General features: G+C 40.5%; 1 protein-coding gene across 1 annotated transcript in view; it reads left to right on the forward strand.

The window, feature by feature from the left end:
• kcnk12 (potassium channel, subfamily K, member 12) overlaps positions 1-14,872 on the forward strand; it is a 58,567-nt gene extending 43,695 nt beyond the window's left edge. Inside the window, exon 2 of the mRNA XM_088351889.1 lies at positions 10,380-14,872. Coding sequence (XP_088208015.1) covers positions 10,380-11,257 — 878 coding nt within the window. The 3' untranslated portion in view covers positions 11,258-14,872. The remainder of the gene's footprint in view (positions 1-10,379) is intronic.
• Positions 14,873-15,183: the final 311 nt, after the last annotated feature.

Here is a 15,183-nt window from a genome sequence, read left to right on the forward strand (position 1 = left end):
AATAAAACTGAGTTAAACGAACGCTATTGGGTCCTGTCTCTGTTCTGGCTTGTGACAATAGTAGTACCAATTGGAGGGTATAGCAGTGTTTGTGCACGTGTATGCCTGTTTCTGTTTGAGTGTATAGTTGTGTATGTGTGATAATATGCTATTATATGTGAGAGCAAATATGATTTACTCAAACGGCCTCTCATATCAAACGATAGCTAGCGCAAAGTGTGTTATCACCAAAGCCGACGTGAGTCCCTGCTGTTGACTCTGGCATCTCATCGGGAATCTTCGCAGATAAAGTCATCCAGGTGGAGCTGCAGAAGGCTTGTTTTTCGCCATCATCTTTTGTTTTTTCTGCGTCGCTAATCGGCTTTGACAGTCTGCCGGAGAGTAATAGCTCTGTAACGCTACGCTCGATCGATGCCTGGTGCCTTTGCCTCTCTTAGGTCGTTTGCTTGGTAATGCGAGACGGGTGCGCAAGACGGTCTCTGCTCACTTAGGAGATTTGAAGTTTGCCATAGACCTGGGATGCTAATTAATTAAATAGGAAACTTATTTTTTATTATTATTTTACGGACATGTCATGTAATCAATGCCAGGATGTGGCACACTGTTTCCCCCTCCTACAGTGCGCCAACTTTGGAGGGAGTGGTTGGAGAGCGCCCACCTGTGCCCAATCCGTCCTCACTTCATTGTTTCCAGCTGTTTATATTGCCTGTATACAGAAGCTAGCCCAGAGATGGGCAAAAAAGACAGAGGAAAAAAAGGATTGATAATTTCCATCTACCGATACTTTCCTAAATCCTATACCTGGCAATACATGAGGGAAACTTTATATCTTCTCATGTTATTTTGGGGTAATTTAAAACAAAAATCTTTGTATAATTTGAACATTCCATTCAGGCAAAATGAAAAAGAAATGGAGCTAAATATTTTCAGTATTATGTATACATTGTACATGTTATATATATATGTACATATAGATTTCAGTCTATAAATAATTTCAAACCAAATGGTTTTGAAGTAAGAATACTTGCAAAATAATAAATAATGTCCTTTTTGAGGCACTGAATTTGACTAAAACTAAAAACTAAAATGCAATACGCTAAGTGCAATATGTTTTTTTAATATTTCTATAAAATAAATGATATACTGTCTGCGCCCTGCGATTGGCTGGCAACCAGTTCAGGGTGTCCCCTGCCCACTGCCCGATGATTGCTGGGATGGGCTCCAGCACCCCCGCGACCCTACTGAGGATAAGCGGTGTAGCTGATGAGATGAGATGAGATATACTGCTGCATTTATAAAGCGCTTTACAATGTGCTTCACACTTACCCATTTGCATGCATACAGTCTCACACCCATTAAAACAACCTTTTAAAAAAATGAGAAAAAATAGAAAAAAAGGTAAACACAAAGCATAAAAAAAGTATGATAAAAACCGCAAGTAAAGAAAAATGTAGCAAGCTGTTTGATTGGACACAGTGGGCAAGAGTTGTAGCAGATCAACACGTTTTCATTCATAGTACTTTTATTTTTTTGCAGATGTTTAGACATATAATTGATATACTGTTTTACTTTTTTTGTGGGCTGGATGAAAAAGCCTAAGGGGCCAAATGTGGCACGTGGGCCGTAGTTGGCCCACCGCTGGGCTAGACGGTCATTGCTATGATCTCTTCAGTTTTTTTTCTTTTTTTCTTGTTTCTGGTTTAAGTAGCTTTTTTTGAGACCACTAGTTTGCTTTTATTGGTTTGTTACTTTGTACCTGGGTTTTGTTATCAAACATGCCTATTTGAGCACAACTACTTCCCACGTATTCGGCAAATCGTAATAATCTATGCACAAGCATGATTCAAAACAGATCGGTCGAAAAAGAGGCAGGGGCCTTTTACTTGAGCTTTGTTTAATCCAGAACACCAAAGACAACAAACACTCAAGCTTAATTAACGCATGCAGGAGGAGCGGGAACACTCTCTCTCTGTTATGCTGCTCTCTCAGCATTTTATTGAGAACCTTTGAAGGACATTAACAGGATTAAAACACGTCCTATGATCCTTCCCTTAATAACTATAGTAACCTTAGTAACTACTTCGCACAACTATTGCCTTTAAGAACTACAAAACCTTCTCCCATGAGTCCTCTGTAGCATCTAAATGGTCATATCCAAACCTTTCGTGCCATACAAGATTTCAAACCATGACGTCTTGGAAACGTTGGTCCCAACTCTTTTCAGGTCATTGACCAACTCCTGTCGTGTAGTTCCGAAATAACGGTACTTTTACCCGGATAAAATATTTGGCTACTCTGCTCACCTCTGCACATATTTTGACACTTTAAGGAATCCTCAAAAAAACAAAGCCCTCTTTAAACAGTAAATATACGATAAGTACTAAATGAGTATATATATGATAAGTCCATAAAATCGCTGACAACACACTTAACCTATGCATTGTGGGGGACGTTTGTTTTCCGTTAAATCTTTCAAACAATTCGTGTCGATGAGTAAAACGACTGAGCATGTCAACAGGACTCCGGAGAGAGCTTGCCGGTGAGCGAGATAAGGTCGAAAAATCCATTTTGGGGACAATAAAGGAAGTGCTGTCTTGATATTGATGACATGTCGCCAAGGTTGGTTATAAATAGGCTCAATATGAAAAGGGTTTTACCAAAGGAACACTCAATGAAGGATGGAAAAATCACTTGACCAAGCCCAGAAGTGATAACAATCAAGGAAATGTGTGTTTTTGATAAATGTACTGAGTGCTGCTCTATGACTACAGTTACTTATGTGGGTAGGCATAAGTATGAGGGAGTATATTCCAGGAAGGGCCTGCAGATCAGGAAATATGAGAGTTTTCTCAAGGACTGACTGGAAATGGTAAAACCCATCCAATTTGCCAATCCAGACCCTAAAGTGTCTGATAACCATCTACAGTATTTTAATCGAAACCCAGATTTTGTATTGTCAGGATGAGGCACATCCGTTTCCCTAAAGGGGCTAACCTGGGAGGAGTGGCTGCACTGTGCACTCCTGCATCTATTTGCCACACACCTGGACTGAATGATTGCAGTTCCACTGTATATAATAATCGTTGCTCTGCTTGAGTTGCTCTTACTGCCCTGGACTTTGCCAGTCATGATTGACTCTGGACTGTATATGTTTCTTGGTTTTTTCTTACTGCAAGCCGTGCCGTTTCTAGACTGTGTTTTTGTTAGGTCTATTACCTTACACCTCTGAATAAAACCCACTGTCATGATTACTGATGCGGGGCACCTGAGTCTGCTCTGTTGGCGCCAACAGCCCCTGATGCTGATTGGCCGCTTCCTCTCTTTTAAACCCCGCCTTCCTGACAACACTCGTCGGATCGTTTGTGAACCTATGCTATACGCTAGGCAAGCTTTTGTGACTCCTGACTCTGTCCTGCCCTGTTCTCCGTCTGGTTCCCGTTGCCGAACTTTTTCTGAACCCGTTTACGTTTTTGCTCCTCCGCCCCGGCCAGCGACTTGTTTATTCCTCGCTCTCGACTTTGCCTGCGCTCGACACGGAAGTGCCACTTCTGCGTTCCCAGCGATCTGCTACCCGTGACTGACGATCCCCGGATCATGGGTGCAAGACCTTTCCCCTTTCTGATAAAACTGAGTAAAACGAACGCAATTGAGTCCTGTCTCCGTTCCTGGTTTGTGACACACACTAATAGATACAAGTGACGTTAACATTTGCTCACGAGGAGATGTTTCACAAAGCCTCATTCACATCCAACTGAAATTGCAACAGCTCCCCTATTTTATTCCAAACAATTGGATTACGGGGTTGGTGGGTGATAGGTTGGTCGTTTTGGTTGTAACATTTCTCAGAATTCACTGTGTGAATATAACTTGTTTTTATATTCCTAAATATGAAAACAATCTTTCTCACACACACACACACACACACACACACACACACACACACACACACACACACACACACATGAAGTAACGGTTCAATAATCAGTTGCATCTCTTGTACGTTTATCAGTTTTGTACTCTTTTATTTTGAAGTTGCATTTCTGGTGTATTTATCTGTTTCCTGTGTGACTAAAGTTAACTAGACACACGGGGCGAGTAGTGTGGCCGGGAGCCCAGCCGGGGCGAGTGGTGGTTGGGCCATCACCAATGCTAATAAATTTTATTTACCTTAATGCTTGTTTTTATTTGTTTAATTCTGCCAACATAGAGTTTATATAAGTTTTAACTTTATCAGTGGGGGAGGAGAGTTTAACATAGCAAGAGGACACCATCATAAAACAAGAAACATCAAAGAGACTGCAGAAAAATAAACATCACAATGCAGCAGCTTCTCAGGGGAATGGTTGAGTGGTTCACAAGGTGATAAAACATTTCATTCAACATTAGGAACCCTATTTAAGGAACACAATTCTAATTCCAATTCTAATTCTAACAATGTAGTAAATGACTAATAAATGTATTTACAAATATAACATCAATTTTCCTTTGTCATTTGTATCTACTCTGGTTGGTGAGCGCCCTCAGTTGTCTCCGTTCCCTCGCGTATAAACCCCAAAGGAGGACAGACATTTCTCTTGGGTGTTCGTTTAACATTTGGTTTGTCTGACAAGTAAAACAAGCACTGGATTTGAGTAGTTCCATTGATTTTTTTATTATAATAAATCAGCTCAAATGAATAAAACTGAACATTTTGGGCTTGTGAGTACAGAACAATGCTGTTATACGCTTTCAAATAGCTCACTCACAATCATTTATATACCAAAATAAGACTTAAGGTAAATTGGACAATGTAGAGACTGTATAACAACTAAATGAATGGATAAAATGTGACTTCTGCGTAACTGTTTGATAATTTGTTTATGTGATTGCTTAAAGAAGTAATTTTGGGGACGGGTCTCCGATAAGCCTCTGGCATCAACTCGTCATCCCTTTTTTTCTTTTCAGGTGATTTGTTTACTCTAATGTGATGTCTGTTGCAACATGACTCAATATAAAAAATAAACGAGAAATGCAAATACAAAACTTGATTAAAATATTGATGACATGAATAAAAGAATGAACAGGATATAACTGGAAATCTCATACGATAACGATTCCATGACAGATTTGGCACGGTTGCCATGGCGCCCAATTGGCCCTGCCCCTGTGGCGCCAGCTGCGGCTCATTAATAGATTGGCTTTCCGTCTTTTTAAGCTCAGTGCGCTCTCTCTTACTTTGTCAGTCCATCAACGAACCTCTGCCCCGCAAGAAATGGGTTCTGACTCGGTCCTGTTTTCCTGTTGGTATTTCAAGTCAAGTCAAGTCAAGTCATTTTTTTGTATAGCCCTTTATCACAAAGAGTCTCAAAGGGCTGCACAGACTATTATTACACCATCCCCTGGTCTAAAACCTTCATGAGGGCAAGAAAAACTAAAAAAAACCTCAACATGAGGAAAATGAAGAAACCTTGAGAAGGGACCGTACATGTGGTAATCCCCCTTCCAGGATGACCAGGCTGCAATGGATGTTGCAATAACAAATAATACACATATATGTCAAAAAAATATAGGTTATTCATATGCTAAAAAAGGAGGGAAAAAAAGAATAAAGTAAAAGTCAATACATTTAAAAAAAATAATAAATAAAAACAAAAAGCAATGGAAAAAAATAGATAAAAAGGCAGGATTTTGTTTTTAAGGAGGGATGCCTTAGCTGCAAAATGTCCAACAATGATGCCAGCTCCCTCCAGGTTTAGTTGAAACTCATGTCATTAAAATAAATGCTAATTTATTAACCCACAAGTAATTTAAAATTGCAAATTTATATCATAGATTATGTATTAGTGCTAAAGTTTTAAACCAAGAATATTTTCTTTTAATTAATATTTTTTACCATTAGGAGGCACCTAATGATACGCACTGTCCCTTTAAACTTGATTCTTGATTAAGGCAAGCCTGTGTCTGGATCCCTCAATTTCCAGTCCGGTATTGTTCCCGTTTATTTTTGTCCTGTTTAATATCGATTTCCAATTTTCTTTCCACCTATTTTTGTCCTGTTTATCATTCTCTCCAGTTTTCGTTCCCGTCTTGTTTGTCCTGTTTATTTTCGATATCCTGTTTTATTCTAAATCCTGTCTGTTCGTCCTGTCCGGTATCGACCCCATCTGTCCGATATCAACTCGGGCAACTGGAATCGATCTCGTCGGTCTCTGGATTCCCGTCTTTCCACGCCAGACCGCTGCCTATCGTGCATGACTCCCCATTTCCCGTAAAATAAAAGGCTTGTGTGAGAACGTCACGCATTTGGGTCCTGATCCTGTTCTGGTTCCTGACAACATGTCAAAATGACAACAGAATACCACAGAATTCAATGGGAACATTTTTCTCCATAGCCCAAAGTTTGCGTGGTAAATCCTCAGGCCTGGCAATGATATTGAATGTCCTTGAGCCAGACATTGTATCCTAATTTGCTCTCAATGGGACGTGATGATGACTTGCTTGGTGACAACCAACCGCTGATAGATGAATACGTGCCAGAGAATGGTCCAATGTGAAACCCCCTCAAGCACTTTGGGCTCCATATTTTTTAGAAACCATTATATAAATCTGTTTACCATATACTTCAATCCGAGGAGCGTTTCTATACTCAAACATTTCCCAGGTTGCGAGCTTCACCTGCGATACTTGAGAATGCCGAGCACGCGTTCCGGCCTCAGCGTGAACACTTAATGTAATTGACTAGGAAATCAAAAGATCACGGGGAGTCATGCTTTAAAAGTGGGGCAAAATAAGCTTAGCCAAGGCGTTTTGCAGACATTATTGTCTCTCTGATTTGACCCTTTGTCCTTGAGTGTTCCCGAGAATAAAAACGCAAAGTCAGCATTCACATCGTTACGCCGTATTGAGTCGTTTATCAGATTCAGAACAAGAGCTGAAAGAAGAGCAGGTTAAACTTGACAAGACTAAAAAGAGATGTGAAAGTGGATCGAGATGTTGTTATAAATGGCTTTTTTTTTTCTTCAGCGTGTTTGATTCCTGGTAGAGAGGAGGTAAGTTTTCAAAATGAAATAAAAAAAGGATAAGCAGTCCCTTCGAAGGTTTTATTTTGAATAGAATAGAATAGAATATACCTTTATTGTCAGTTTTACAAAATGGGTTAACACATTGTGACAACAAAATTGGGCATGACACTCCAGTTTCACACATTAGAGTGAGGTAAAGAAACCAAGAAGATAAGGAACAGAGAAGATAAGATTAAAAAACAAGGAGGATAAGGTTATAGTTATAATTTACACAATATTTACACAAAGAAATGATGGCATGTAGGATGTTACATACAGTTTGGTATCGTAATACAGTTTGGTATCGAAAGGGTTTGTGCAATTATACATTTGGTGCAAAAATAGTCAACATAGTGCAAAAAAAATAGTCAACATTGTGCAAGGTGAGCAGTAAACATAGTGCAGTCAACATGTGCAAGAAACATAGACATGAGTACCATTTTATGTTCGTATGAGGTAGTGTGTTTGCAAGAGTTTTCAGTTTTTTGTGCGGTGTGTGTTTAGGGTGGTAATGGCTCTGGGGAAGATACTGTCTCTGAGTCTGTTTGGTTTTGTTTCATGTGACCTGTAGCGCTTGCCGGTAGGCAGCAGGTCAAAGAGGTGGTGGATGGGGTGAGAAAAGTCCTTGATGATGTTTTCTGCTCTGCTGAGGTAGCGAGAGCAGGCAATGTCCTCCAGACTGGGCAGAGAGCAACTGAGGATTTTCTGGGCTGTTTTGATGACCCTCTGGAGCGTTTTCCTATCTGCTGCTGTGCACCCAGCATACCACACCGTAATGCAGTATGTTAGAATGCGCTCCACTGTGGCTTTGTAAAAGGACACCGCCAGCTGCTGTTTTAGATGATTTTTCCTGAGCACTCTCGGGAAATGTAGTCGCTGCCGGGCCTTCCCTACCACTGCTCTGGTGTTTGCAGACCAGGAGAGGTTGTCGGAGATGTGCACACCCAAAAATTTGAAAGAGTGGACTCTCTCTTCACAGTCTCCTTTTATGATGAATGGTGCTGGATTCCTGCAGAAGATTCTGGACATAAATGAGTTATGGGCAGCAGGTAAAGAAATTTGCAATAGTGCTGGAGGTCCACGGGCTAAGATCAAAAGAGAAACTTAAAAATAGAGTGGAAATTTCTTTATTATGTGTGTTCGCAAGATGTTGATTTTTCAAAAGCATATATTTACACTATATATGGATGTATACAAGTGTTGTATGATTGAACTATTAAGATTGTATTGTTTATATTTAGCCAATGGCTGTAGCAATTTAAGTCAAGTCAAGTCCTGTTCATTTGTATGGGCCTTAATCACAAAGAGTCTCAAAGGGCTGCACAGGTTACTGCAAACCAAAGACTATTATGACACCATCCCCTGATCTAAAACCTACATGAGGGCAAGGAAAAACTCAAAAACCTCAACATGAGGAAAATGAAGAAACCTTGAAAAGGGACCGCACATGAGGTAATCCCACTTACAGGATGACAAGGCTGCAAAGGATGTTGCAATAACAAATGATACACAGATACTGTCAACATAAAATAGAGGTTATTCATATGCTATGGAATAGAAGTGTGTTTTAAGCTTAGATTTAAACATTTCCACAGCTAACCTTTGTTTTTTGTTTTTATCCATAAAGAGAGTCCATACGCTGATTGTAAGTCTATTAGAAACGGGTCCCAGAGTTGAATAGAGCACAGTCCTACTGACGATAGCATTCGGAAAATATTGCTCAAGCTGCTCAACTTTTGCCTGAGGAAATCCTTTGTATTTGATTAATGGGATCGATAGATGGACTTTATTTCTACTTCTGCACTGGCACTCAGAAATTTGCCTGTTTACACACCTCATTTACGATTATGACGCCTTGAAGTATGAAAAACCCTTTCCCCAATTGTTTATAAACAAATGGAATAATGGAGGTGTTGTAAATGAATGAATAATACAATCGTGACAAAATTTAGGCAGAAAAATATTTCAATATTACAATAATTTAAACTTGGTGTTCCCAATTGGACTATTAAAACGACAAAAATCCAGGTTGGAATATAATGTTCTCAAGACCTGGAACACAAATTCCACCCGCTAGAGGGCGCCAACCTGGAGGGAGAGGCTGGAGTGAGCCCACCTGCGCCTAATAGGTCGCTATACCTTGCTGGGTTTTTTTGTGTCTTATCAAGCTTGGTTCTTACATTTTATTGTTTTTAAGACTACTTGTTTGTTACTTTGTACCTAATTTTTGTTATTAAATATATAATTTTTTGCGCTGGCTTCATTTGTCTTTAACAGTCCCCAGAGCACTTTACCAAAATCTCGCAAACATCTTCTCTTTGGACATTGGTGTCATCAGCCTCTGTCTTTTAGAGTCAATAAAATGAGAGTACCATGTTGTGAGGATCTTAAAATGATTGTCTAGTCATAAATCTCCAGAAGCATTTGTGGTAAAATACAAGACAGTGTGTTAACTCCCCGAGTCCTCGTAATGTGTTTTCTCAAAAACACAGCTGCTCTTAAGCCTCCTCAAAATACAGTACACACCCGGGATACAACATGAATATATTCCGAGGTGGGGATCACAAAGAGAAATTGCCGTACAGCAGGGGGATAAAAACCTTTAGTAATCAGCTATTGTTTTCCGAACCCCCAGTACCCTAAATTAAAAAAAATACAAATAAAAGAGTATATAGTAAGTACTACATAGCTGTAATATATGTGCATAGGAAAAAGTTTGAGTTACGTTTGGTGTGACCTGATTTCAGTTGGTACACTGTAGTTAGTGGGTGGATGCAAAGGAGGGAGAAGCTGACAATTTAAAATGAAAACTGATTTAAAGACTTCCACTCGGTAAATAGTCTGCATTTAAAAAGAGCTTTCCAAGTCACTGAAGACATCCCAACGTGCTTTACAATGAGCTTCTACAGTAATACTACAAAAGTACTACAGATATGATACAAAAATGATGCCATAGTAAAAGTAAGATAAATACTCCTGTCTATATTCTACAAAATAAAGTACAGTTGTATTCTAAAAATGCTAAGAAATACCACAAAAACACAACAATAGTAATACTATAAAAATAAACAACACTACAAATATACTACATTGTATAACATAACTATAATACTATTGCAGAAATTCTGCAAAAATACTCTCTAGAATAAAACTAGTAATACGACAAAAATACAGAAATACTACAGAAATGTGACTTCAGAAATACAGAATAGAAGTAGGGATTATGGTTACGCACTGTTGTTTCAAGCGTTGCTCACCGACTTTGCGTGAACGCTCAGACCCGTGGAAAATTAGAAGGAACATTGCTCCTAATGCGTAATCCTTCTGTGTCCCCTTCAGGTTTTGGAATGACAACCCCCGTGACAGTGGCAGGTAAAGTCTTCTTGATCTTCTACGGGCTCCTGGGCTGCGCCGCCACCATCTTGTTCTTCAATCTCTTCCTGGAGCGCATCATCACACTCTTGGCCGTGGTCATGAAGGCGGTGAGGGAGAGGCGCATCAGGAACAGTGGCCTGCTCCCGCCTGGGATTCAACGGGACTTCTCGGCATTCTGCCTCCCGGGATGGAAACCCTCGGTCTACCACGTGATGCTGATTCTGGGCCTATCGGCCATCACCATCTCTTGCTGCGCTTCGGCAATGTACACCCCCGTAGAAGGCTGGACCTACATAGATTCCCTGTACTTCTGCTTCGTGACCTTCAGCACCATCGGATTCGGGGATTTTGTCAGCAGTCAAACGGCGGATTACGAATACCAGGGCCTGTACCGGGTGGCGAACTTCCTATTCTTGTTAACGGGAGTCTGCTGCATCTACTCGCTCTTCAACGTCATCTCCATTGTGATCAAGCAGGTGCTCAACTGGATGCTGGAGAAGATGAGTTGCTTGTTTTGTCAGCGTTGCAATAAAGCTAACACCTTCCTGGGTCGACGGAACGCCATCCGGCCGGGTTCTAAGGGTCGCCAGCCCACGTACGCCGACGGAGCCTGCGATAGCGATACCGAAGGCCGGCGAATGTCCGGGGAGATGATATCTATGAAAGACTTGGCGGCCTCCAACAAGGTGTCGCTAGCCATCATGCAAAAGCAGCTTTCCGAGTCGGCCAACGGCTATCCCCGGACGGTTTGCGGTAGTTCTCGTCATAACGGTTTTTCAGGGGGAGTGGGTGCCCTGGGAATCATGAACAACAGACTGGCGGAGACCAGTAATTCCAGGTAGAGGATTAGAAAGACACTGCCATGGCTGATGTGGCTGAAGAAACTGACTACGTTTACATGCAGGCAATGAACTGATTGGAAACGGAATACTGCAATATCAAGTGACTTCGCACCGCAGTGTAACACTGGTTAAAATATATTCTGCAATCCATTATCCCGTTTAGCTATGGCCTGGTGTCTCTACTTTGCTGTCATTTCCACCTAAAATGAACTGGATGATTCTGCCGAGATATATTATCTTCATTCCCATATTGCTGCAAGCAGGGACCCGAAGAACGCCCTCTTGTTAGGAGGGATGAGGAGGGATGAAGTTCCGGCCGACTAAAATAAAATGCACGGACCGATCTGTTATCCCCAGTCGACTATTACTGAGAGCAGGGGCCGGCAGAGAAGTATTTTTTCGGTTCAGTGTGCTGAAGCGTGCAATAGTAGTCCGCCTAGATTAAATTGTAGTATTTTGGCACGATCAGTTATCCCCAATCAATTACTACTGAGAGCAAACTTGGGTAATGAGTGGCAGCTCTTTTTCTGGTCATGCGGCTGCGATCCACTATCTCCAGTCTACTATAGCTGCGAGCAGAGAGGCAGCGGCGTCTGTCTTCTGTCCTGAAGAGCATCCATGCGGCCACGTTCCATTATCTCCACTTGATTATAGCTGCGAACAGGGGGGCAGCAGGGAAGATGTTTAAAATGGGAGGGCTAGTTTGCAGATTTGTATGTATCACGGGAGGGTACTGGTCCCTATAATCAGCGATAAACGAGGGATTGCCACCTAAAATGTGCAAAAGTCAAGCTAAAAAGATAATCTTATGTCTACCCCGAAATCATACATTCCGATTCAATGTGCATGTCTAACAGTAGTGACATTATCAAATTGTCTCTTAAAGGCGTATTATGTTTAAGAGCTTTTTTTCCCTTTCAAAACAAAGGTCAGAGTTAAGAAAATGACTCTTTTAAATAGGGAATAGCAAAGCAGGATGGCGAGACTCTCCAGCAAACGAATGACCACGTAAACATGGCGTTTGTGAAGATTCGGATTAGAAGTGCGTCATGAAGAAGAAAGACGTCCTCTCTGCATTTTATTTTCCAAATTTTTAAAACAGATGATTTCATTCATGTCCCTCAATAAATTCAATCAAATACTGTGCTTGTTTCTTCCGTCCTCCAGAAGCTGCATCCCGTGCTTTCAAGATGCGCACGCAAGTGGATAGTCAAAAGCATAGACTTACACTCTAAATGAATGGATAGTCTTGTGACAGGACCAGAACAGAGACAGGACCCACTTGCGTGCGTTTCCCTTAATTTTATTGGGAAGAAGGGAAAAGATAGTACACACAATCGGTAGATCGCTGGTTGCGGGGAGCAGGTTGCTCAGACGCGGAAGTGGTATTTCTGCGGTGGCGAGCGATGGAGAAAAAACTATCAGTAGCCGGGACAGGGGAGCAAAATCGTAGTCGAGATCCGAACAGGGGTCGGAGCCGGGAAATAGACGGGATTCGGAACAGGAAAGAGTCAGGGTCATAAAGCTTGCCTAGCATAAGCTTTGGTTCGCAGACGGACTGACAACCGGTGACAGGAAGACAGGGGTATAAAAAGTGACAGGTAGCCAATCAGCGTCCCTGTGCCCTGCATCAGTAATCATGACAGTCTCGTGTAAGACACTATATATCAGGGGTGGCGAACAAGTTTGACACAAAGAGACGAAATCTTTAACTGTGAGAGTCAAAGAGCCACATCACGTACTGACCTGCCATGACAGACAGACACACACAAACACACACAATTAAAAACATATTATTATTTAACACCCTCCTCTCCTTACAATACAAGTATTGTTCTTGTGTTGATTTCAAGGAAAGTGTCCACCCTCAATGCACACAAAAAAACTAAACATGAAACAAGGCAAAGAGCCACAGTATATGGAAAATATGATGAGGCAAAGAGCTGCATTCTTATTGGCCAAGAGCCGCATGCGGCTCTAGAGCCACGTGTTTTCCCCCCCTGCTATATATAGATGGATACTCCTTTGGAATTTCCACTATAGAAACCAAATTGAAACCCGTGAGGCCATTTTTAGCAAATGAATAACCGATTGGGTGCATTCATCTCTGCACTACAAGTCCCGCAGTACCTTGCAGCATTTCTCCGATGCATATACTTATGAGAGTAATCAGAAAATGAAAAGCCTAACCCGACCAATCTAATCGGAACACTCGCCGTCACCATAATCGGATTTCTGTGCGCAGTTTACTAATGGGAATACTGCTAATATTCCGTTTCCAATCGAATAATCGCCTGCTTGTCAACGTACCCCGAGACAGCGGACACGGCTGAAGAAATTGTTGTCAACACGCTAACTCGAATGTACGGGACTTAAAGATTTCATGAGGCTTAAAGTTCCACTGTGATGACAGGAATCCTTGACTTTTATTAGTTTATGGCATGGAGAACCACCAAGCAGCAGGGTCTATTACTTATGGGAGAACACTCCAAATGGATTCTGCACGTTTATGAGACTGAGGGAAGCGTACATGTTTGTTTGTATATAAATATATGAATGTTTATAATTAGAGGTAAGATTCATATCTAAAGAGGAAAATTGACCCTGAAATATTTTACCAGTTTTATAAATTGCTCCCCTTCAATAATCTAATTTGTGGAACGTAAACTGTAAAAAAGAATTAGAAACTCACGATAAAATAATCCTAGTTCCAAGTAAATAAATATTTTTTTTCTGCCGGCAGATAATTTCCTGAATTTTATAAGGTTATTTATATGTAACTTTTCTTATTTTAAAATCTATTTTGAGAAATATTTCAAACTAAACGAGTATATGAGTAGCAGCATTTAGGTATAGATTTTTTTTAAATAAAATATTTATTAAAAAATATATATATTGTTTTTATTTTAAATCTGTTTAAAAAAAATTAAACGTAGAGAAAAATGCTATCTCACTAGAAAATAACTTTTAAATACAATCAAATGAAGAAAGTTAGATTACATATCAAAAAAATTATCTGCAAACAGATTTTTTTTGCACAGTGAGTTATGCAACAAAACCATCCTCTTAGTGAGCGGCCATCTTGTCTCTTGTAACAACCAATCATGGGAGAGCATGCGAAAATCACATGACTGTCTTGAGAAGGATTAAAGCAGGGGAATTTTTAAGTTATTAGAGTATAAAAATTATTTTTAGAGAAAATTTAAGGCTTGACATCTTTCTATATAGCACATATCGATCTATGCATTATAAAGTAAACCCCCGGGATAAGGCATCCCCGCCTTACGACGTTTTCTCTTTACGGTGTGAATGGTAAACGGTCGGCATTTGGTGTGGAATAATATATTTTGCCCCCTCTTTACGGCATTTTCCCCACTATGCAACATCAACTACAAATTATGTTGTGTACTCCCAAAAACACATCCAATTCACTTTGCGGTGTTTGTATATATGTAGACGTATGTCTTTAAGATGCCTGTCTGCTATTGGTCGACGTCATATAAAATGCTCGTTTGCTATTGGCTTGTGTCACGCCACCATGATGGTATCATTTCCACAATAAGATGAGTGAGGGGAAACACTTTTTTTTAAATATGGTTTCCGTAGGAAGATAAATGCAACACAAACAATTTATAGCGTTTTACAATGCTGTAAAAAAAGTTCCCAATAAATATTTAACATTACAAACTTTTATGTATGAATCCCCTTTTTCTTTCCATTGGGCAGTTCTAAACATGTTTTTTTCTTGTTTGTTGTGTTTTTTTAGACTATTATGGCTCTTTCCACATTTTGGGTTGCCAATCTATGACTTTGTAATGCTGCGATACAATATTGTCAGGGAGGACCAGAACAGAGCAGGAGACCCCAGAGCGTTCGTTACAAGTCTTTTATTTGGGGAAGCGTACAGGGTTAGCGGGAGACGCGAT

This window comes from Urocampus carinirostris, chromosome 13 (genome assembly GCF_059441175.1).
Source record: "Urocampus carinirostris isolate Australia breed hairy pipefish chromosome 13, RoL_Ucar_1.0, whole genome shotgun sequence".
NCBI classification, from domain to species: domain Eukaryota; kingdom Metazoa; phylum Chordata; class Actinopteri; order Syngnathiformes; family Syngnathidae; genus Urocampus; species Urocampus carinirostris.